This window comes from Schistocerca piceifrons, chromosome 5 (assembly GCF_021461385.2).
Source record: "Schistocerca piceifrons isolate TAMUIC-IGC-003096 chromosome 5, iqSchPice1.1, whole genome shotgun sequence".
NCBI lineage: Eukaryota > Metazoa > Arthropoda > Insecta > Orthoptera > Acrididae > Schistocerca > Schistocerca piceifrons.
Genome location: NC_060142.1, coordinates 580,364,673 through 580,388,195, shown reverse-complemented (window position 1 = coordinate 580,388,195; position 23,523 = coordinate 580,364,673). Strand labels below are relative to the sequence as shown.

The 23,523-nt window shown below is 39.4% G+C and overlaps 1 protein-coding gene across 2 annotated transcripts in view; it reads left to right on the top strand.

Annotated features, from left to right (window-relative positions):
• The window catches only part of LOC124799262 (MPN domain-containing protein), a 158,482-nt gene that overhangs the window by 110,090 nt on the left and 24,869 nt on the right, over positions 1 to 23,523 (top strand). For both annotated transcript variants that reach the window (XM_047262825.1, XM_047262824.1), the window contains one exon: positions 21,413 to 21,573. In XM_047262825.1, coding sequence (XP_047118781.1) covers positions 21,413 to 21,573 — 161 coding nt within the window. The remainder of the gene's footprint in view (positions 1 to 21,412; positions 21,574 to 23,523) is intronic.

The following is a 23,523-nucleotide window of genomic DNA, read 5'->3' as shown; positions in this document are numbered from 1 at the left end:
ATTCATACAAGTCGTTCTCTTATCTCCAAAGGTCTCTTTCATTTTCCTGTAGGCGGTATCTATCTTACCCCTAGTGAGATAGGCCTCTAAATCCTTACATTTGTCGTCTAGCCACCCCTGCTTAGCCATTTTGCACTTCCTGTTGATCTCATTTTTGAGACGTTTGTATTCCTTTTTGCCTGCTTCACTTACTGCATTTTTATATTTTCTCCTTTCATCAATTAAATTCAATATTTCTTCTGTTACCCAAGGATTTCTACTAGCCCTCCCCTTTTTACCTACTTGATCCTCTGCTGCCTTCACTACTGCATCTCTCAAAGCTACCCATTCTTCTTCTGCTGTATTTCTTTCCCCCATTCCTGTCAATTGTTCCCTAATGCTCTCCCTGAAACTCTGTACAACCTCTGGTTCTTTCAGTTTATCCAGGTCCCATCTCCTTAAATTCCCACCTTTTTGCAGTTTCTTCAGTTTTAATCTACAGGTCATAACCAATAGATTGTGGTCAGAGTCCACATCTGCCCCTGGAAATGTCTTACAATTTAAAACCTGGTTCCTAAATCTCTGTCTTACCATTATATAATCTGTCTGATACCTTTTAGTATCTCCAGGGTTCTTCCATGTATACAACCTTTTTTTATGATTCTTAAACCAAGTGTTAGTTATGATTATGTTGTGCTCTGTGCAAAATTCTACAAGGCGGCATCCTCTTTCATTTCTTAGCCCCAATCCATATTCACCTACTATGTTTCCTTCTCTCCCTATTCCTACTGACGAATTCCAGTCACCCATGACTATTAAATTTTCATCTCCCTTCACTACCTGAATAATTTCTTTTATCTCGTCATACAATTCATCTATTTCTTCATCATCTGCAGAGCTAGTTGGCATATAAACTTGTACTATTGTAGTAGGTGTGGGCTTCGTATCTATCTTGGCCACAATAATGCGTTCACTATGCTGTTTGTAGTAGCTTACCCACACTCCTATTTTCCTATTCATTATTAAACCTACTCCTGCATTACCCCTATTTGATTTTGTGTTTATAACCCTGTAGTCACCTGACCAGAAGTCTTGTTCCTCCTGCCACCGAACTTCACTAATTCCCACTATAACTTCAACCTATCCATTTCCCTTTTTAAATTTTCTAACCTACCTGCCCGATTAAGGGATCTGACATTCCACGCTCCGATCCGTAGAACGCCAGTTTTCTTTCTCCTGATAACGACATCCTCTTGAGTAGTCCCCGCCCGGAGATCCGAATGGGGGACTATTTTACCTCCGGAATATTTTACCCAAGAGGACGCCATCATCATGTAATCATACAGTAAAGGTGCATATCCTCGGGAAAAATTACGGCTGTAGTTTCCCCTTGCTTTCAGCCGTTCGCAGTACCAGCACAGCAAGGCCGTTTTGGTTATTGTTACAAGGCCAGTTCAGTCAATCATCCAGACTGTTGCCCTTGCAACTACTGAAAAGGTTGCTGCCCCTCTTCAGGAACCACACGTTTGTCTGGCCTCTCAATAGATACCCCTCCGTTGTGGTTGCACCTACGGTACGGCTATCTGTATCGCTGAGGCACGCAAGCCTCCCCACCAACGGCAAGATCCATGGTTCATGGGGGGAAGACTCTTAAGCATACATTAAAAATATTACATTCCTGAACCCAAAATTTGATTGTTGTTATTGTGCTGGTACTGTGACCACACCACAAGTTGTCTGCTGTCTAGAGGGGGTGGAGGTGCAGAGAGAAAACTGTCGTGTGTGCACGGACAACATTTACAGTGAAATCTTTGTGGCAAGCGTCAGCTATCTCATTGTTAGTGTGGAAAGTGGGCAATATTGGTAGTTCACTGCAACTTGTAAGTGTTCATATTGATATTGAGCACATGAAGGGATAGAAGATCGAAGATATATTGTAAACACACAAACACCCACGCACGCACCCACCCACCCACCCACACACACACACACACACACACACACACACACACACACACACACACACAGAGAGAGAGAGAGAGAGAGAGAGAGAGAGAGAGACTGAGACTGGATTCGAGGGTGGATGCTGAAGAAGAACAAGGAAAGAATGAGACATGTCCTTTGAGAGGATTTCTTTGTGTAACAAGCATCAGTGTCCTGTATATTTTTGCATGTTTTATGCAACTTTTGCAGTCTTTTAGGCAGAAAATTACATCTCAGTGATTAATTGAAGTTCTAACACCACAGAAAAGTCTTATTCAAGGACAGTGACTGATGAAAGAAGTTGCCATAGCTCATTCTCTTCAAATCTTTGAGTAACGTGTGCACAAAAAATAAATACTGATTCTTTTGGGAAAGGTTTCATGAAAAAGAGAATGTAGGTTGTTTGAGGCCAAAATGTGCTCTTGGAGTGGACATTGTGAACACAATATTGCTTCCAATCTAGGACTGCTTTATGGAATATGTAAGCCAAAGAAAACACACTACTCATTATTTTACTGTTTCATAAGATTCAGAACTGCTAAGGGTTACAGGGCTGTACAGTGGAATCTTGTTACCACTTTCTTGAAAGGACTGCAGATTTCTAACGTTAAAAGCTGAAAAGCATACTACTAAAATACCTAATTTGGTAATGATTCGATTTTTTGTTGGTGAAATTGCAGAATTATGGGTACTATATTTGGGGTGATACGGGATATAATGATGCCACACTTCCTGACATGCTCTATTAATAAACTGTTATTCAGAAATGCACTTTTTTGAAATTATGTTCGGAATATCAAACCCAGAAACACTCAGAATTGTGTGTTACTGTACAAGAAAAAAAATGTGTTAAATACAGCAGCACTGGCTAAATCCAATATATTTGATGTGTACAGTTTCACCATCAACTGGAACGCAGCAAAGTCACTGACATGAAGCGCAACCTCTGGCAACCAAAATATGTACCTGGCATGTGATGTGAAAACAATAAAAATACATTATTTTTTACTACAATTCTCAAAACAAATGAATGTCGTTCATTTAGCATCTCACCATTAGTGAATCACTACTGGTGACTGAAAAGAGGTTGTCATTTAAACAAACTACTGGTATATTATATATCTTATTAGCCTAAATACACTATAACACAATAACATATAAAGTGTGTAGTCATGTCTTCACAAAGGTTTGAAAAACATATCCATTGGTCACCGATATGTTTGACCCATGGGAGAGTGACACAGAGATACTGAAGAAACTGAACTGGCATATTCTTGAAGATAGACATAAACTGTACTGAGAAAGTCTACTAACATAGTTTCAAGAACGGCTTTAAATGATTACTCTAGAAATGTAGTGCAACCCTCTATGTATCGCTCACATGGGAACTGCGAGGACAAGATTAGAATAATTACAACACACACAAAGGCATTCATGCAGTAATTCCTCCCGTACTCCGTATGTGAATGGAACTAGAAGAAACCTTAATAACTGGTACAATGGGAAGTACCGTCTGTTGTGCACTTCACGATGGTTTGCATGATATTTTCCATCTTAGTTAACATGTTCATCATTCTTCATCAATGTCAAAACTCAAAACATGATGCTTCACTGTGTCCACACTTCAATAGCTTTTGACCTTGTTTAAGCTGATGAGGGTTCTGATTCATCCTTGTCTTCACTGAGCGCAGTGGTTAGGTGGTTAGTGCACTGGACTCACCTTTGGGAGGACGACAGTTCAAATCCGCATCCAGCCACCCAGATTCAAGTTTTCCATAATTTCCCTAAATCGCTCCAGGCAAATGCTGTGATGGTTTCTTTGAAAGGGAATGAAACATTCTGAGTGTGTGTTCAGTCTGTAATGACCTCAGCATTGATGGGACGTCAAACCTTAATGTCCCTCCCACCTCACCCTTGTCTTCACTTTTCTTTTGTTTCTCTGGCATTTGTTCCTGAAACACTTCGTCAGTTGTCACAGACTGACAGATGGCAATATCTCTGTCACAATCAACATACTCATCGAAGCTGAGGAAGTTAGCATTTTCTTCTTGCTCCATTATTTGCTGCCATTGTTCAGCTGCAGTTACTTCTTTTTCTGGTGTTTGTTTTATGTAGGCACCCAATGAAAAACAACCTTCTGGAAACAGACTGAGATTGTACTTTCTTGCATAGAATCCCAGGCACTTCTTACAAAATGCGTAGTATCCAAGATTATAACTTTTCTCATTGTGCAATGAAGACAAGTAGCCTACTCTGTACCAGAATCTTCCTGTACTTTTGTTTCAGGCAGTTTATTATGCCTTGGTCAAGGGGCTCAAGATGGCATGTACAGTTGGGGAGAACAAAACACTGCATTTATATCATGTAGATACTATGTGTCTTGGGGACGCACTGCAAACTGGTCAATAAACAGCGTGATTTTCCTATTTCTAACACCCATCCTTGCATTCCAGGCACACAAGAATTGTTAGAATATACACTACTGGCAATTAAAATTGCTACACCACGAAGATGACGTGCTACAGACTCGAAATTTAACCGACAGGAAGAAGTTGCTGTGATATGCAAATGATTAGCTTTTCAGAGCATTCACACAAGGTTGGCACTGGTGGCGACACCTACAATGTGCTGACATGTGAAAAGTTTCCAACCGACTTCTCGTGCACAAACAGCAGTTGACTGGCGTTGCCTGGCGAAATGTTGTTGTGATGACTTTTGTAAGAAGGAGAAATGTGTACCATCATGTTTCCGATGTTAATAAAGGTTGGATTGTAGCCTATTGTGATTGCGGTTTATCGTAGCGCGACATTGCTGCTCGCGTTGGTCCAAATCCAATGACTATTAGCAGAATATGGAATCGGTGGGCTCAGGAGGGTAATACGGAACGCCGTGCTGGATCCCAACGGCCTCGTATCACTAGCAGTCGAGATGACAGGCATCTTATCTGCATGGCTGTAATGGATCGTGCAGCCACGGCTCAATCCCTGAGTCAACAGATGGGGACATTTGCAAGACAACAACCATCTGCACTAACAGCTCGACAACGTTTGCAGCAGCATTGACTAATCAGCTCGGAGACCATAGGTGCGGTTACCCTTGACGCTGCATCACAGACAGGAGCGCCTGCTATTAACTCAACGATGAACTTGGGTGCACGAATGGCAAAACGTCATTTTTTTCGTATGAATTGAGGTTCTGTTTACAGCATCATGATGGTCGCATCCGTGTTTGGTGACATCGCGGTGAACGCGCATTGGGAGCGTGTATTCTTCATCGCCATACTGGCGTATCACCCGGCGTGATGGTATGGGGTACCGTTGGTTACACATCTCGGTCACCTCTTGTCCACATTGACGGCACTTTGAACAGTGGACGTTACATTTCAGATGTGTTACGACCCATGGCTCTACCCTTCATTCGATCCCTGTGAAACCCTACATTTCAGCACGATAATGCACAGCCGCATGTTGCAGGTCCTGTACGGGACTTTCTGAATACAGAAAATGTTCGACTGCTGCCCAGGCCAGCACATTCTCCAGATCTCTCACCAATTGAAAACGTCTGGTCAATGGTGGCCGAGCAACTGGCTCATCACAATACGCCAGTCACTACTCTTGATGAACTGTGGTATCGTGTTGAAGCTGCATTGGCAGTTGTACCTGTACACTCCATCCAAGCTCTGTTTGACTCAATGCCCAGGCGTATCAAGGCCGTTATTACGGCCAGAGGTGGTTGTTCTGGGTACTGATTTCTCAGGATCTATGCACCCAAATTGCGTGAAAATGTAATCACATGTCAGTTCTAGTATAATATATTTGTCCAATGAATACCTGCTTATCATCTGCATTTCTTCTTGGTGTAGCAATTTGAATGGACAGTAGTGTAGTTGTTGTTACCCATGCATTCTGATTAGATGTATATTGATATTGAAATGTCTGCATATTTTTGAAGCATTGCTGACTCTTCGTCTTTCCAGTTGTTAGTGGCACCAAATTTTCTGTTCCATTTTTATTATGACCGATAAGAACAGTTAGCCTTTAATAAATTTTCCCCTGTGGCATTTTTCTCCTCTGAACTCGCAAGTTCTGTCGGGCAAAATATGAAAAAATAAACCCGTTTCATCTGCATTAAAAATTCATTGCGACTGTACATTTTGACTGATAGAAGAGTATTTGTTCCATGACTGAATGGTGTTAGTGTTCACACTTCCAGTCTCACCTCAAACACATGTATACACTAAATTATATCTGTTCTTGAACCTTTCAATCCAACCATTGGATGCTGTAAATCTCCGCGACCCACCTTTTGTGCCAGATATGTTGCTTTAGCGCAAACCATTGTACCAACTTTGTACTCATTTGGCCCAGTGTGTTGTATTTGTCTTAGAAGAACATTATAGATTGTGCTATAAGACCACTTTTTATTACAATAGACCTGCTTCAGCTTGATAGCCATCTTCATGTTACCTGTGGAAAGTACATAGTTTGATATAATATTTCAGATTTTTAAGTAAGTAATTTAAGTATCGTAGAACTACGCTTTGTTTCGTACATTAGATGGTCTTGATATCCATATGACATTGATGTGTCAGTTGCTATCACTACTGTATAAGTTTGCTTCTTTGATGTCAATTTCATAATTCAACAGCTTCAGAAATAACTGCTCCAGCTAAAATTTAACACCTACTAGAGCTCTGCCGAAAAGAGCTCTACCAACATTAAATGAGCAAACTTACACAGTAGTGACTGCAGCTGAGACATTTGTGTCATAATGTGCACTGTGTGATAAAAAGTATCCGGACACCGCAAAAACCATATGTTTTTCATGTTAGGTGTATTATGCTGCCACGTATTGCCAGGTACTCCACATCAGCAACCTCGGTAGTCATTAGACATCACGAGAGCGCAGAATGGGATGCTCCGTGGAACTCACGGACTTCGAACGTGGTCAGGTGATTGGGTGTCACTTGTGTCATATGTCTGTATGTGAGATTTCCACACTCCTAAACATCCCTAGGTCCACTGTTTCCAATGTGATTGTGAAGTGGAAACGTGAAGGCACATATACAACACAAAAGCTTAGAGGCCAACCTCGTCTGTTGACTGGTAGAGACCACCGACAGTTGAAGAGGGTCATAATTTGTAATAGGTAGACATCTGTCCAGACCATCACATAGGAATTCCAAACTGCATGAAGATCCACTGCAAGTACTATGACACTTAGACGAGAGGTGATAAAACTTGGATTTCATGGTCGAGCGTCTTCTCATAAGCCACACATCACTCCAGTAAATGCAAAACGATGCCTCGCTTGGTGTAAGGAGTGTAAACATTGGACGATTGAAAAGTGGAAAAGCGTTGTGTGGAGTGATGAATCACGGTACACAGTGTGGTGATCCAATGGCAAGGAGTGGGTGTGGTGAATGACCAGTGAACGTCATCTGCCCACGTGTGTAGTGCCAACAGCAAAATTCGGAGGCATTGGTGTTATGGTGTGTTTGTGATTTTCGTGGAGGGGGCTTGCACCCCTTGTTTTGTGTGGCACTAACACAGCACAGGCCTACATTGATGTTTTAAGCACCATCTTGCTTCCCATTGTTGAAGAGCAGTTCAGGGATGGCGATTGCATCTTTCAGCACGATCAGGCACCTGTTCGTAATGCATGTCCTGTGGCAGAGTGGTTACACGACAATAACATCTCTGTAATGGACTGGCCTGCGCAGAATCCTTTGAAATGTTTTGGAACGCCAGGCTTCTCTGACATCGATACCTCTCCTCAGTGCAGCACTCCATGAAGAATGGGTTCCATTCCCCAAGGAACCTTACAGCATCTGATTGAACGTATGTCTGCGAGAGTGGAAGCTGTCATCAAGGCTAAGGGTGGGCCAACACCACATTGAATACTTAGCAAAGTGTAATCCTTTAATACGTTAAATTATGTACTTCAAAATCTGAAATATTGTATCAAACTGTGTACTTTCCACAGATAACCTGAAGGTGGAAATCACGCCGAAATAGGCCAAGTGTATAAAAAATATAATTAAACACAGCAGTGTCTTGGTCTCATAGCATAATAAATACTGTGGCATCAGTTGGATTGCTAGAAGAACAAGTTAATTTTATCCATTTTAGTAGCATGTTTTCCAGTTCTGGAAACTGACTGTCACACACTTGTTTTCATTTGCTATTTGCTGCTTCCAAACATGCTGCTTCAATTATGTCATTTGCTCACTATTGTATTTAAGGTTGACGGAGAAATGTTCAGTTTTTGTGCAATATCAACGTGCTTCATGTGCGAATTTTTGTCCACTACCTGAATAATATTCCACTTCTTTGTCAACTGTCTCACTGTCTTTTTATTCATGGCAAACCAGTATATCATAAAAAACAAGGGAACTGAGAGTCAGTCAAACACTAAATGAGAACTGAGTAGACCAGTTACTGAATTACACACTATTCAGTTTGTTTGGCCACTAACAAGTCAGAAGTCATCGGAGCTAGTACCAATCTCTATGAACTACTTCTGCATATCATTTCTACCATAGCAAGTGATCTGTATGACTTGCAAAGTTGCTGGCATTTAATAGCACTATCTCCCTTCACATTTCCTTCCTCATGACGTTGCCGTGAACGTCCTACTTCGATCATTCACACAACTGCTGGTGGTAAAAGTTTCAATGGCCAAACAGTACTGATATTGTTTTAATGACTTAATGTAATGCAACCAAGTTAGTACTTTTCTATCTCCTTTATAGTAGAAACTGTTAGTAGTTTCTACACTTGTTGTTGTTGTTGTTGTGGTCTTCAGTCCTGAGACTGGTTTGATGCAGCTCTCCATGCTACTCTATCCTGTGCAAGCTTCTTCATCTCCCAGTACCTACTGCAACCTACATCCTTCTGAATCTGCTTAGTGTATTCATCTCTTGGTCTCCCTCTACGATTTTTACCCTCCACGCTGCCCTCCAATGCTAAATTTGTGACCCCTTGATGCCTCAAAACATGTCCTACCAACCGATCCCTTCTTCTAGTCAAGTTGTGCCACAAACTTCTCTTCTCCCCAATCCTATTCAATACCTCCTCATTAGTTATGTGATCTACCCACCTTATCTTCAGCATTCTTCTGTAGCACCACATTTCGAAAGCTTCTATTCTCTTCTTGTCCAAACTGGTTATCGTCCATGTTTCACTTCCATACATGGCTACACTCCATATGAATACTTTCAGAAACGACTTCCTGACAATTAAATCTATACTCGATGTTAACAAATTTCTCTTCTTCAGAAACGATTTCCTTGCCATTGCTAGTCTACATTTAATATCCTCTCTACATCGACCATCATCAGTTATTTTACTCCCTAAATAGCAAAACTCCTTTACTACTTTAAGTGTCTCATTACCTAATCTAATCCCCTCAGCATCACCCGATTTAATTTGACTACATTCCATTATCCTCGTTTTGCTTTTGTTGATGTTCATCTTATATCCTCCCTTCAAGACACTGTCCATTCCGTTCAACTGCTCTTCCAAGTCCTTTGCTGTCTCTGACAGAATTACAATGTCATCGGCGAACCTCAAAGTTTTTACTTCTTCTCCATGAATTTTAATACCTACTCCGAATTTTTCTTTTGTTTCCTTTACTGCTTGCTCAATATACAGATTGAATAACATCGGGGAGAGGCTACAACCCTGTCTCACTCCTTTCCTAACCACTGCTTCCCTTTCATGCCCCTCGACTCTTATAACTGCCATCTGGTTTCTGTACAAATTGTAAATAGCCTTTCGCTCCCTGTATTTTACCCCTGCCACCTTCAGAATTTGAAAGAGAGTATTCCAGTTAATGGTCTCTAATTCATATGTATGTTGTTGTAGATTAACCTGAAGAAGCAATTCATTATCGCGAAACCGGTTGTACATTGATCCCACGTTGTTGTTGTTGTTGTGGTCTTCAGTCCTGAGACTGGTTTGATGCAGATCTCCACGCTACACTATCCTGTGCAAGTTTCTTCATCTCCCAGTACCTACTGCAACCTACATCCTTCTGAATCTGCTTAGTGTATTCATCTCTTGGTCTCCCCCCTACGATTTTTACCCTTCACGCTGCCCTCCAATGCTAAATTTGTGATCCCTTGATGCCTCAGAACATATCCTACCAACCGATCCCTTCTTCTCGTCAAGTTGTGCCACAAGCTCCTCTTTTCCCCAATTCTATTCAATACCTCCTCATTAGTTATGTGATCTACCCATCTAATCTTCAGCATTCTTCTGTAGCACCACATTTCAAAAGCTTCTATTCTCCTCCTGTCCGAACTATTTATCGTCCATGTTTCACTTCCATACATGGTTATACTCCATACAAATACTTTCAGAAACGACTTCCTGGCACTGAAATCTATACTCGATGTTAACAAATTTCTCTTCTTCAGAAATGCTTTCCTTGCCATTGCCAGTCTACATTTTATATCCTCTCTACTTCGACCATCATCAGTTAATTTGCTCCCCAAATAGCAAAACTCCTTTACTACTTTAAGTGTCTCATTTCCTAATCTAATTCCCTCAGCATCACCCGACTTACTGCGACTACATTCCATTATCCTCGTTTTGCTTTTGTTGATGTTCATCTTATATCCTCCCTTCAAGACACCATCCATTCCGTTCAACTGCTCTTCCAAGTCCTTTGCTGTCTCTGACAGAATTACAATGTCATCGGCGAACCTCAAAGTTTTTATTTCTTCTCCATGGATTTTAATACCTACTCCGAATTTTTCTTTTGTTTCCTTTACTGCTTGCTCAATATACAGATTGAATAACATCGGGGAGAGGCTACAACCCTGTCTCACTCCCTTCCCAACCACTACTTCCCTTTCATTCCCCTCGACTCTTATAACTGCCATCTGCTTTCTGTACAAATTGTAAATAGCCTTTCGCTCCCTGTATTTTACCCCTGCCACCTTTAGAATTTGGAAGAGAGTATTCCAGTCAACATTGTCAAAAGCTTTCTCTAAGTCTACAAATGCTAGAAATGTAGGTTTGCCTTTCCTTAATCTTTCTTCTAAGATAAGTCGTGCCTCACGTGTTCCAATATTTCTACGGAATCCAAACTATCTTCCCCGATGTCGGCTTCTACCAGTTTTTCCATTCGTCTCTAAAGAATTTGCGTTAGTATTTTGCAGCTGTGACTTATTAAACTGATAGTTCGGTAATTTTCACATCTGTCAACACCTGCTTTCTTTTGGATTGGAATTATTATATTCTTCTTGAAGTCTGAGAGTACTTCACCTGTCTCATACATCTTCCTCACCAGATGGCAGAGTTTGTCAGGACTGGCTCTCCCACGGCCGTCAGTAGTTCTAATGGAATGTTGTCTACTCCCGGGGCCTTGTTTCGACTCAGGTCTTCCAGTGCTCTGTCAAACTCTTCACGCGGTATCGTATCTCCCATTTCATCTTCATCTACATTCTCTTCCATTTCTATAATATTGTCCTTAAGTACATCGCCCTTGTATAGACCCTCTATATACTCCTTCCACCTATCTGCTTTCCCTTCTTTGATTAAAACTGGGTTTCCATCTGAGCTCTTGATATTCATACAAGTGGTTCTCTTTTCTCCAAAGGTCTCTTTAATTTTTCTGTAGGCAGTATCTCTCTTACCCCTAGTGAGATAAGCCTCTACATCCTTACATTTGTCCTCTAGCCATCCCTGCTTAGCCATTTTGCACTTCCTGTCGATCTCATTTTTGAGACGTTTGTATTCCTCTTTGCCTGCTTCATTTACTGCATTTTTATATTTTCTCCTTTCATCAATTAAATTCAATATTTCTTCTGGTACCCAAGGATCCCACAATGAATAGGAATTAGCAGCTACAAGCAGACTATATAGTTTTTTAGAAGATTTTACCACAAAGTTTTTTAAAGATTGTTTTAACTAAGTATTGATACCACCAAATCTGAATGCGCTAAGCTGGGAAGGGGAATGCACAATCAAGTCACTTTAACATGTGCTTAGTGTAATTGAGACTTGGACTTTTAAAAATGGGTGCCCTGTGTGGGAAAATGTGATAATGATGGACGTAACAATGAGATTCCACGGTACTTATTGTATATTTACAGGCTGGTTATTGTATTCCACAGATTGTTTTTATCATTCACAGTCACATTATATTATTTTAATGCTCTGGACTAAATCGAATACTATCCACAAATCATATAATTTTCCATATTAAAACATACTAATAACATTGAGTTACTTGGCACATTCAAGGGTCTCTTCCACATGCCAAACAACACTTAATCATGGAAGCTATCATTGCATTTCTTTTTCTAATATTGGGTTAATGCTTAGAGTGAATCTTTGTGGTTTATTACTGCTTGACAGATGATATGACAGATTGCCATAGTTTCCATTTCCCTTTGTCCAGTATAAGGCCAGGTTGGGATATTTATGGTACTTCTTCAGTTTGCCCTGTGTTTCCACCATTCACCTTCTGTAACTGTTTTGTACTTGTCCAGGTTCCTCCTTATAATGATCTTGATCAAGTCAGTCCATCTCGTTCTGGGTCTCTCTCTTGTCTTCAAACTTGACCTCCAACATTCATTTTATTATTCTTCCATCTTCCATTACCTTTACACATCCAGACCATTTTTACCTCATCATCTCATTTCTATCATATAACTTTTTCTATTCCATTCTCCTTGCTAACATCTTTATTTTTCACTCTGTCCATCCTCATCCTCCACAACATAGATCTTAGGAAATTTCATTGCATTAACTTGGATTCTGCTCTAATCTCTTCTTGTTACTGTCCAGGTCTCCAATGCATATGTTGGTGTCTCAAATGCATATGTTGGTGTGGGTTTTAAAGTACATCTTGTACAGCATTTACTTACACTTCATTGGCACCTTCTTTCTCCAGACTAATCCCCTCACTTACTGGTTGCCCCCTTTTGCTCATTTCTATCTGCATCATTGTGTTCTGCATTGTCTCACTTCCTACATATTTGAAGATCATCAGTGTCAGTTTCCTGTCCCTTAATATTAATTTGTCCTTTCTTTATTTCCCCTAGGTTCCACCAAAGTCTTACTTTTCTCAATACTTCATTTCATGCCATATTTCTCATTTTTTCAGTAATATGTCCAGTTGTTCTTGTACATCCGTACTGTTAGTTTCAAAGCACACAGTGCCATTAGCAAATATTAATAACTTTCGCCTCCCTTCCTCTGTAAGCTTCTTTTGTCTCTTTGGCAGTTTCAGCCATCATTAGTGTAAATATTAATGTTGACACCATGTAGTCAAGTAATGTCATCAGTAAATCTTTCCCATAATCTAAATCCTTTCCATCCACTGTTTCATATTAAAGTTGAGTCCACTATTGATCTGCCATGTCAAAAGCCATACTGCTCCTCTTCTGAGTGACCTCACACATTTTCCTTCAATCTTCTTTCCAGTATCTTCTCCATTATTTTTGCTACTTGTGACATGATTGTGTTGTTGTTGTTGTTGTTGTTGTGGTCTTCAGTCCTGAGACTGGTTTGATGCAGCTCTCCATGCTGCTCTATCCTGTGCAAGCTCCTTCATCTCCCAGTATCTACTGCAACCTACATCCTTCCGAATCTGCTTAGTGTATTCATCTCTTGGTCTCCCCCCTACGATTTTTACCCTCCACGCTGCCCTCCAGTACTAAATTGGTGATCCCTTGATACCTCAGAACATGTCCTACCAACCGATCCCTTCTTCTGGTCAAGTTGTGTCACAAACTTCTCTTCTCCCCAATCCTGTTCAGTACTTCCTCATTAGTTATGTGATCTACCCATCTAATCTTCAGCGTTCTTCTGTAGCACCACATTTCGAAAGCTTCTATTTTCTTCTTGTCCAAACTATTTACCGTCCATGTTTCACTTCCATACATGGCTACACTCCATACAAATACTTTCAGAAATGACTTCCTGACACTGAAATCTATACTCGATGTTAACAAATTTCTCTTCTTCAGAAATGCTTTCCTTGCCATTGCCAGTCTACATTTTATATCCTCTCTACTTCGACCATCATCAGTTAATTTGCTCCCCAAATAGCAAAACTCCTTTACTACTTTAAGTGTCTCATTTCCTAATCTAATACCCTCAGCATCACCCGACTTAATTCGACTACATTCCATTATCCTCGTTTTGCTTTTGTTGATGTTCATCTTATATCCTCCCTTCAAGACACCATCCATTCCGTTCAACTGCTCTTCCAAGTCCTTTGCTGTCTCTGACAGAATTACAATGCCATCGGCGAACCTCAAAGTTTTTATTTCTTCTCCATGGATTTTAATACCTACTCCGAATTTTTCTTTTGTTTCCTTTACTGCTTGCTCAATATACAGATTGAATAACATCGGGGAGAGGCTACAACCCTGTCTTACTCCCTTCCCAACCACTACTTCTCTTTCATGTCCCTCGACTCTTATAACTGCCATCTGGTTTCTGTACAAATTGTAAATAGCCTTTCGCTCCCTGTATTTTACCCCTGCCACCTTTAGAATTTGAAAGAGAGTTTGTGATACGTCAATAATTACCACATACTTTTCTGCCTTGTTCTTGAAGATGGGAGTTATTCCCTTTGCTCATTCTTCAGGCACATATTTTGTGTCCATATGCACCTTAGCAATCTATATAACCATTGTAACCCAGTAGGTCAGCTGCCTGTATCATCTCCACTTTTATTTCTTTTATTCCAGCTACCTTTCCTGTTTTCATTCTTCTTATGTTGATTCCACATCTGACATTGTAAGATCTTTCTCTTCTTCCAGGTCCAGCTCCATCCCCCATGCGTATACTGTCTTTTCATCACTATTTTTCATGTTCAGTAGTTTATCTTCTCTGGTTGCATTATTTGCTCTCCACTCTCCTATTTCACCAGTTTTGTGGAAGTACTTTTATTGCTCTTACTTTTTGTAATCCCAAACAGTATTCTTTTTACCTCCATTAACCCAGATAGTCCTGAATTATTTGTCTTTCAAAATTGATTTATATCTTATCTACATTTCATTCACAAGGTTGTAAGGAATAAAGTAAAAACAATTTTGAGTATTTATTTTTATTTATTATTTCTGAAAATGGGCGTCCTTCCAGAAGGACGTCAGGACAGTAAGGGAACATGTTTTTAAAGTATGACATTGCACAATTAACTTGTTTTGGTTTTTATACTTTCAAATAAACATAAATAAATTTGAATTATGGGCTAAAACCGCTAATAAATACAAAAAACAAAGAAAATAAACTACACACATATTTTATGCACTAGTATGATAAGAAAAAAAGCAACAAACATGAAGTGGTTCATCACATTTTATGCACATAGTAGTAGTTTTTCTGTGGCAACTTTGACATTTCAGCTGCTTCTTCTTTTTTGTTATCTCGTCCGTTGGTAATTCAGCAACATAATGTTCTCTTCCAGCAAATCTAGAATCTAGTTTTACCTTCTTACTAGGGCGTCCTCTGCTGGTAGTGACTCTTTTTGTTACTTTCAAGAATTGCAGTGACAATTCGACGACTAAATGTCAGATGATCTATGGGTTCTTCGTTGTGCTTGTAAAGATCCCAGGCATTTTGCTCTGCAATGTCTATAAAATGTGCAATGATCGGGAAATACCACTTTTTCCCTCTTATATAGCATCAATATAGGGATACATTTTGGTCTGCTCGATGTATGCCTCCCATATGAGTATTGTTGGAGTGTAATAAGTTAGGTTGAGGCACACTAATCCTTTTCTTTTGTTCCATGGAAAATCTTGCTACAGAGTGTAGTGGTTGCACTCTGTCAAAGTTGGTGGCTACAGTAACAACATTGTTGTCATTCCCATGTACAATGGAAATCTCGGACGTTGAGTCAGAACAAACTTCGTATGATCCTCTATTTTCTTTTATCATTTTATCTACAGATGATGGAGTACAAATCTTAACTCTGTTTCCTCTTATTGTTCCTGTCTTTTAGGTCATGTAGTAATTCAACACTGGTAAAGAGGTGATCAAAGTATATTCGATATGGAACATGTGGAAGTAACTGGTCAACATAAGTCATTACCACACCATATCCCATACCTTTCGTTTCATAGTCCTTACTACACGTGCCAGCTCCTTGGTAGGGTTCGAACCAAATAATATATCCACCACTTGTGCCTCCACACCAAAATTTGAATCCACATCGGATTGGTTTCCCTTTTATGAATTGTTTGCACCCGTGACTTCCGAAGTATGGGGCCATCGATTCATCAACAGAATGATGCCGCACATGAGGCGCAAATTGTTTGAATCTATCAGTCAGCATACACATTAATGGGTGGATTTTCCCAAAACGATCTGATTTATCTAAATTGTCATTGTTACATACATGCAAAATGGAAAAGATAAAGTCAAATTGATCTCTGGACATGGCATTTGTTACAAGGTTGTTGTGACTGTCTTTATCTGATTGCCAGTACATCTTTCTGTGTGGCACTGTTACATATCCTCTTAGCAGAAGTATTGCAATGAACACCAACATCTCATCTTCTGAACAATCACCTAGTCTATTTCTCTTGGCTGCGTACTGATTTGTGTAAGTGACCATCATTTGAAGCACTTCATTATCAGAAAACTGTTGGAAATATTCAAGCGGTGTTCGCCCTTTCTTCATTGCAACTGTGAACATTAGAGGCCATACAGGTGTTGGATTAACTATTTCACCACTTTTCCAGTTATATTTCTTGAGGTTTAGAACTTTATTCTTCGATAGCCTTGCTGGTTTGTTTGTGGTTGTTGTTGTTATTGTTGCTGTTTTTGTGCTGCTGGAGGGTCCTGGAACAACATCAGAGGTAAAGGATTGTTTCCTTGTTGCATTCACAGCATTACCATTGGTAGAAATGGCCAAATCACAAAGTGCAGTAGCATTGAGCTGACTTGCTGGTAATTTATCTACACTTGGATTTTCTTCAGCACCCGAATCTTCATCTGTTACATCATCAGTTGAATTTAGAGGAGGGTGTAATGTTACATTCACACCAGTATTAGGTATTTCCTCATCTTTTGATTCTAACATGTCCAAAAGTTCTATCAGTGTACATCATTTTCTGTGAATACAAAATGACAACATATTACCCTGACGTCCTTCTGGAAGGAATTACAACTGACGAAAACTTTCAATCGTAATATGAACCCATAGATAATATAGGTTAATTCTTTAAGATATTATATGACAAGTTTCAGAATTATTGACACAATATGAAAGAAAATATACATACCCATCGATGACGAGGTCAGTCAGTTCTTCCATGGTAAAATCGGCCCTATTTTCAAGACACAGTTTCTCACTCACTGATTGTCTCAGCGTGCAACTGACTCTGCCTACTTCATATAACAATGCGTCACAGTCCGTTGCAACAATGCATTGTTCGCAAAAATAAATAATTTCAACAGTGAGTGGTGATGTCCTTCCAGAAGGACATCAGGGTTATCTGGGTTAATATTCATTCCCAGCTCTCCTGTAAATTCCTACAGCTTTACAACTTCAGCTACTACTTTCTTACATTTCTTTCTTCATTCCTGGAATTTCCTTTTACTTTCTTTCTTCCTTTCTTGTCTCTGTTCCATTCTTGCCATGCTGTCTTCCTTTCTTTCACAGCCCCCTTCACCTGCTCATTCCGCCAAGGTGTCTCCATATTCTTTGCCCTTCCAGACATTCTGTCACAAAAGGCTTAAAAAAGCCTCTTTGAACTTCCCCTCCCCATTCCTTTTCCACACTTCCATATTCAGTGCTTGGGATTTTAAAGATTTTAAACTTAACACTTTAGCATGCAGCTGACATAATATTACAGCGGTTTCAGAGAATGAGAATGTGCGATGAACACAGTATTATGTCGTGCCAGTCAAAACGATTTTCCATGTCGTTCAATATATATTTATAACTCCTACAAATGTCTGGAGGTATCTAGAACTTTGTGGTTTCCATTGATCAGTAGATGGTAGTAGCAGTGAAAAATTCGCTGAAACATTTTTCATTGTCCCTCTATTCATAGGCATTAGCTGACATTGGTTCCTGTCTGTTTCGTGTTGATTTTGTGTTCAAAATGTACAGTGAAGAGGAGAAACATTTGAATCAAATTATTTACGAAGTCCTTGATAAGTCTTCAATCGTTATATATGAACACTAGCATACTTTTTCAGTTTTTCTGTAACAAATCCTACTGAATTGAAGATTGCATCAGCTAACATTCTAATTACTTGCTATGCAGTCCCATAAATTTAACTGTTGTATTTTCTTAATGGTATTGTATTATAATTCCATTTCAAAGTATGTCTTCTGAAGTGTGACAGAGTATTTATAAAATTAAAACATAAAAATTACATTAAAGTTGCTTTATATATTATTAAATGAACTTACTGGAGGGCCATTCCATAAAAAATGAATTGACACAGTCACATCATCAAAAGTTTACTGTATATTGTTCGTATTCTGGTCTACCTGTTTTTTATTTTCATGTTAATACTTCAGTGACAATTGTACAAATGTTATGTTTGTTACCATCGAATGGCACTGGAAAGAAAAGTTGAGGGCGATGCACATTTAAAAATGTGAAAAATGTACTTAAAACACAGCAAATAGATAAAAGAGAAACCACTAAAAACAAGAGGGTAAAACATACAAGGTAAAATCAATTAAGAACAGTATCAGTCGCACAAGCAGTCTGCCAAAAATAGGCTACCTATACTTTAGAAAAGTATATGCTTAATGGATAATATGAGTTTTAGACCAGAGTAAACTAGATCAGTGTGGTTGGGAATGATAAAAAGCATCTTTAAATTGTAGTAACAAGTCAGTTAACATGAGAGAGGGAATATGCTCCTAAGCCCCACTAGTTTTAATTTTAAACAATAGAAACTCCAGGTAGGAGCATCAACAATGCAGCAACATGGACGCCAACTCCAGCAGCTCGGGCCAGAGCTGCCATAGTTTGTGGTAATGTGTGCATGAGGTGTGTTTGCTTGTGTGAATGAATGGAGTGTGTTTTTCTTTTTCTAGTGGAGGCTGAGGCCGAAATCTTATGTGTAAGTGTCTTTTAATTGTGCCTGTCTGCAACTTAGACTGTTATCTTTATGGTAAGTAGCAATCTATCTTTTTCCCCAGTGTTGTATCCAGGTTTAATTTTAGTTATTTAAACTGTACACTCAGCAGATGATGTTGCAGTAGCTTGCTGATATATTGGCTGCTGCCAATACTGCTGCCTGAACCACAAACATTAGCCCACTTGCTACACTGACAGTGAGATAATTGATGTTGCTGTTAAGAGACTGCTACCAATATTGGGCTTGCATACATGGCACATCGTGTCTCTCATCCTTCTGTCCTTCTGATAATATTTGTGGTACTGTGTAATATGCATATGGCTCTATTCTTTTTTAATTCTGATCTATGCATTTACAGAAAGCCTTGAGTGTGATGCACATAATTGTTTGTAGTTTTGAACACACTGGAAGAAATTAGCGTACATGTAACTACTTTACTGATAGTGTGGTGCATAGGATCCTTAACTACTTACACAGTGGTTCAAAACACAGTTGCAGGTAACCGCCTCTGAGTTTCCTGCAGTGAAAAGATGTGAAATTGGAACCATTTTATCTCATGAGCCCCAAACAAGATCTGCTTGAAAAAATAAGTGAATATATTTCCCATGTAAGTTGCTTCGAGCAGTGTAAGGCCAAAAGGCCTGGAGCAACATGTGGGAGACATAACATTTTGAAAGCAAATTTTTAAATTAATATTATGAAAAAAGCTTCTTGCATGGCTCTACAAAAAAAATCTTTCATTTTTACTTAAGATAAAAGTTGTGAAGAAATTGGGCTGTCTGTGCAGCAAAATAACTGATGTGGCCAACATGGAGAGGATGTAAAATCCAGATTGACTAGATCAACAAAAATATGTCTGGAAAAGAGGAATTTATTAAAATTCTAGCATAAATTTTAGTGTGAGGAAGTCTTTTCTGAAGGTGTCTCTCTCATGTGTAGTCTTGTATGGGAGTGAAACATGGATGATCAGCACTTTGGGCAAGAAGAGAATACAAGTTTTTAAAATGTGGTTCAACAGCAGAATGCCGCTGTAGGTTAGATGGGCAGAACAAATTACTAATGAGGACGTACTGAATTGAATAGGGGAGAAAAGAAATTTATGGCACAGATTAACTAAAAGAGAGGTAGGTTGAAGTGGTGGGCTGTGATAGAGGGGATATTAGTGTGAGACTAAGCAGATGAACACAATAAGGAGGTTCAAATGGGTGTTGGTTGCAGTAGTTATGCAGAGATAAAGAGACTGTCACGGGATAGACTAGCGTGTTAGTCCATCTTGGACTTTCCGTTGTTGGGATGTTAGAATTTTCTAAAATAAAAGAAAAATGGAGAAGTGACCGTTGAAAGTGTACTCAGTTACCTATATCTGATAAACAGTTAGAAACACAAATAATAATTTTGTTATTCAAATGTTATTACAGTTTGATTGTCACTTCTTACAGTTAAATATTGTCTGACTTCACAAGTGACACAGTGTTAGCACTTAAACAATTTGGTTTGGAATTAAAAGATGATGTGATGGGTTTTTAGGATGACTATCCTCCCACATTTCTCGTAAAACACAGACCTCTTGATAAAGGTTTGGGGAACCACTACTACCTTGACTAAAACCTAGTTTCAGTTCGTGTGTGACCCCATTATCAGAATGTGGATGACCATAACAATACAGAAAAAAGTAATACGTAAGAAATTATGTGCTAAAATAGGAAGAAATGGTATTATGTGTATTGTTCAGACAACTTGTCAAAGCATCATTATAGGCACTCTGAGCATTCAAACACCTTCCAAATTTTATGCAGTTTTATGTGTTTGCCTTATTTGCTGAAAAATAGAATTGTGAAAATTTTTTATTCTAGGGATATTCATTTTTGCAAGCACATGTTGTACTTCTTGCATCCACAATTCAAGTAACAGAATGCTGGTAAGATTTCATATTCCATGAGCTACTGAGTTATTTGAACTTTCCTGGCAGATTAAAACTGTGTGCCGGACCGAGACTCGAACTCGGGACCTTTGGAGAGGTTCACAGGAGAGCCCCTGTGAAGTTTGGATGGCAGGAGATGAGGTACTGGCGGAATTAGAGCTGTGAGGATGGGTCGTGAGTCGTGCTTGGGTAGCTCAGTTGGTAGAGCACCTGCCCGTGAAAGGCAAAGGTCCCGAGTTCGAGTCTCTGTCCGGCACACAGCCTTAATCTGCCTGGAAGTTTCATAACAGCGCACACTCCGCTGCAAAGTGAAAATTTCATACTCAGTTATTTGTTATCAAGAAACAATTGTTTTTAGCTTTGTAGGCTTTTCATATAAACATAGGAATTTTAATTTGTGAGTGACAATTTTATGAATTCCCAGTGTATGTAGTTTTTTTTTTCTTTTCAGCTCCATACAATAAAGATAACCAGTCTCTAGAGTCTGCTATTGTGAGCTATTGGGTGATGCCGCCTCCAGAGAGCAAACCTCATGATTATGGGAAGCCAATGCTTATGAGTTACAGTGTTGTGCAGGACCAGTTCCTATCCCAAGATGCACTTAATGAAATGGTAATAGTAGATAACAGTAAAAACTGGCCTCTTTGATGTATATACGATGTGTTATAAAAGAAACACAACTTTTGCTATAACACAATTTTTGCTTGTTGTACAACATTTTAAACATTGACCCCTCAAAATTGTCCCCTCTACTGGTAATACATCATCCCCATCATTTTTTCTACTTTTGAGAAGCCTCCTGAAACACATTTTCTGGGTAGTGCACAGGTCTCTTGTTGCATTGTCCGGAATCTCCTCTATGGTTTGAAAACAACGTTTTTCAAATGTGGTTTTAAGTTTGGGAAACAGTAGAAAGTCTGCTGAGGCTAGATCAGGAGAATATGGTGGATGGAGCACAACAGGTGTGTGTTTTACTAGATAGCTGTGGACAAGCAGTGACGCATGAGCTTGCTATTGTCATGAGTCAACATCAAAGCCTGGTTTTTCCACATTTCATGCACCTTCTTGTGCACAGAATCACTCATATGTACCAACAATCTCTGGTAGAAGTCTTTGTTTACCATCAGACCAGATGGTACGAACGCCTTATGGACAGTGGCTTTGCAACTAAAAAAGAGGGTGTCAGCCAACTAGCATCACCTTTTGCCAAGTTTGTAGCAAAATTGCACACAAACATTTTATTCTTCGAGCTCTTTCATTGTCACTGTGTGTGTTGACAATTTTTACTTTTGGGCCTTCTAATTTCAACTGTATCAAACTCAGTTTTTGTGCCATACGTGTTTCACGTTTATTCTTTGCAAGGCCTCTTCAGTTTACGTTTAGTGTGTTGTATATATAGGTTATAAACACTTCTTGGATCTTGCTTTACTGTGATGTAGTAATAATTTAAATTTCTACTTACTAGTTTTGTTGATGTTCTACATAGTGTGTTCTTCCTTTTCTTATAATTGTTATTGTTGTTGTGGTTTTCAGTCCTGAGACTGGTTTGATGCAGCTCTACATGCTGCTCTATCCTGTGCAAGCTTCTTCATCCCCCAGTACCTACTGCAACCTACATCTTTCTGAATCTGTTTAGTGTATTCATCTCTTGGTCTCCCTCTACGATTTTTACCCTCCACGCTGCCCTCCAATACTAAATTGGTGATCCCTTGATGCCTCAGAACATGTCCTACCAACTGATCCCTTCTTCTGGTCAAGTTGTGCCACAAACTTCTCCTCTCCCCAATCCTATTCAATACTTCCTCATTAGTTATGTGATCCACCCATCTAATTTTCAGCATACTTCTGTAGCACCACATTTCGAAAGCTTCTATTCTCTTATTGTCCAAACTATTTATCATCCATGTTTCACTTCCATACATGCCTACACTCCATACAAATACTTTCAGAAATGACTTCCTGACACTGAAATCTATACTCGATGTTAACAAATTTCTCTTCTTAAGAAACGCTTTCCTTGCCATTGCCAGTCTACATTTTATATCCACTCTACTTCCACCATCATCAGTTATTTTGCTCTCCAAATAACAAAACTCCTTTACTACTTTAAGTGTCTCATTTCCTAATCTATTTCCCTCAGCATCACCCGACTTAATTCAACTACATTCCATTATCCTCGTTTTGCTTTTGTTGAGTTCATCTTATATCCTCCTTTCAAGACACTGTCCATTCCGTTCAACTGCTCTTCCAAGTCCTTTGCTGTCTCTGACAGAATTACAATGTCATTGGCGAACCTCAAAGTTTTTATTTCTTCTCCACGGATTTTAATACCTACTCCGAACTTTTCTTTTGTTTCCTTTATTGCTTGCCCAGTATACAGATTTAATAACATAGGGGATAGGCTACAACCCTGTCTCACTCCCTTCTCAACCACTACTTCCCTTTCATGTCCCTCAACTCTTATAACTGCCATCTGCTTTCTGTACAAATTGTAAATAGCCTTTCGCTCCCTGTATTTTACCCCTGCCACCTTCAGAAACTGAAAGAGAGTATTCCAATCAA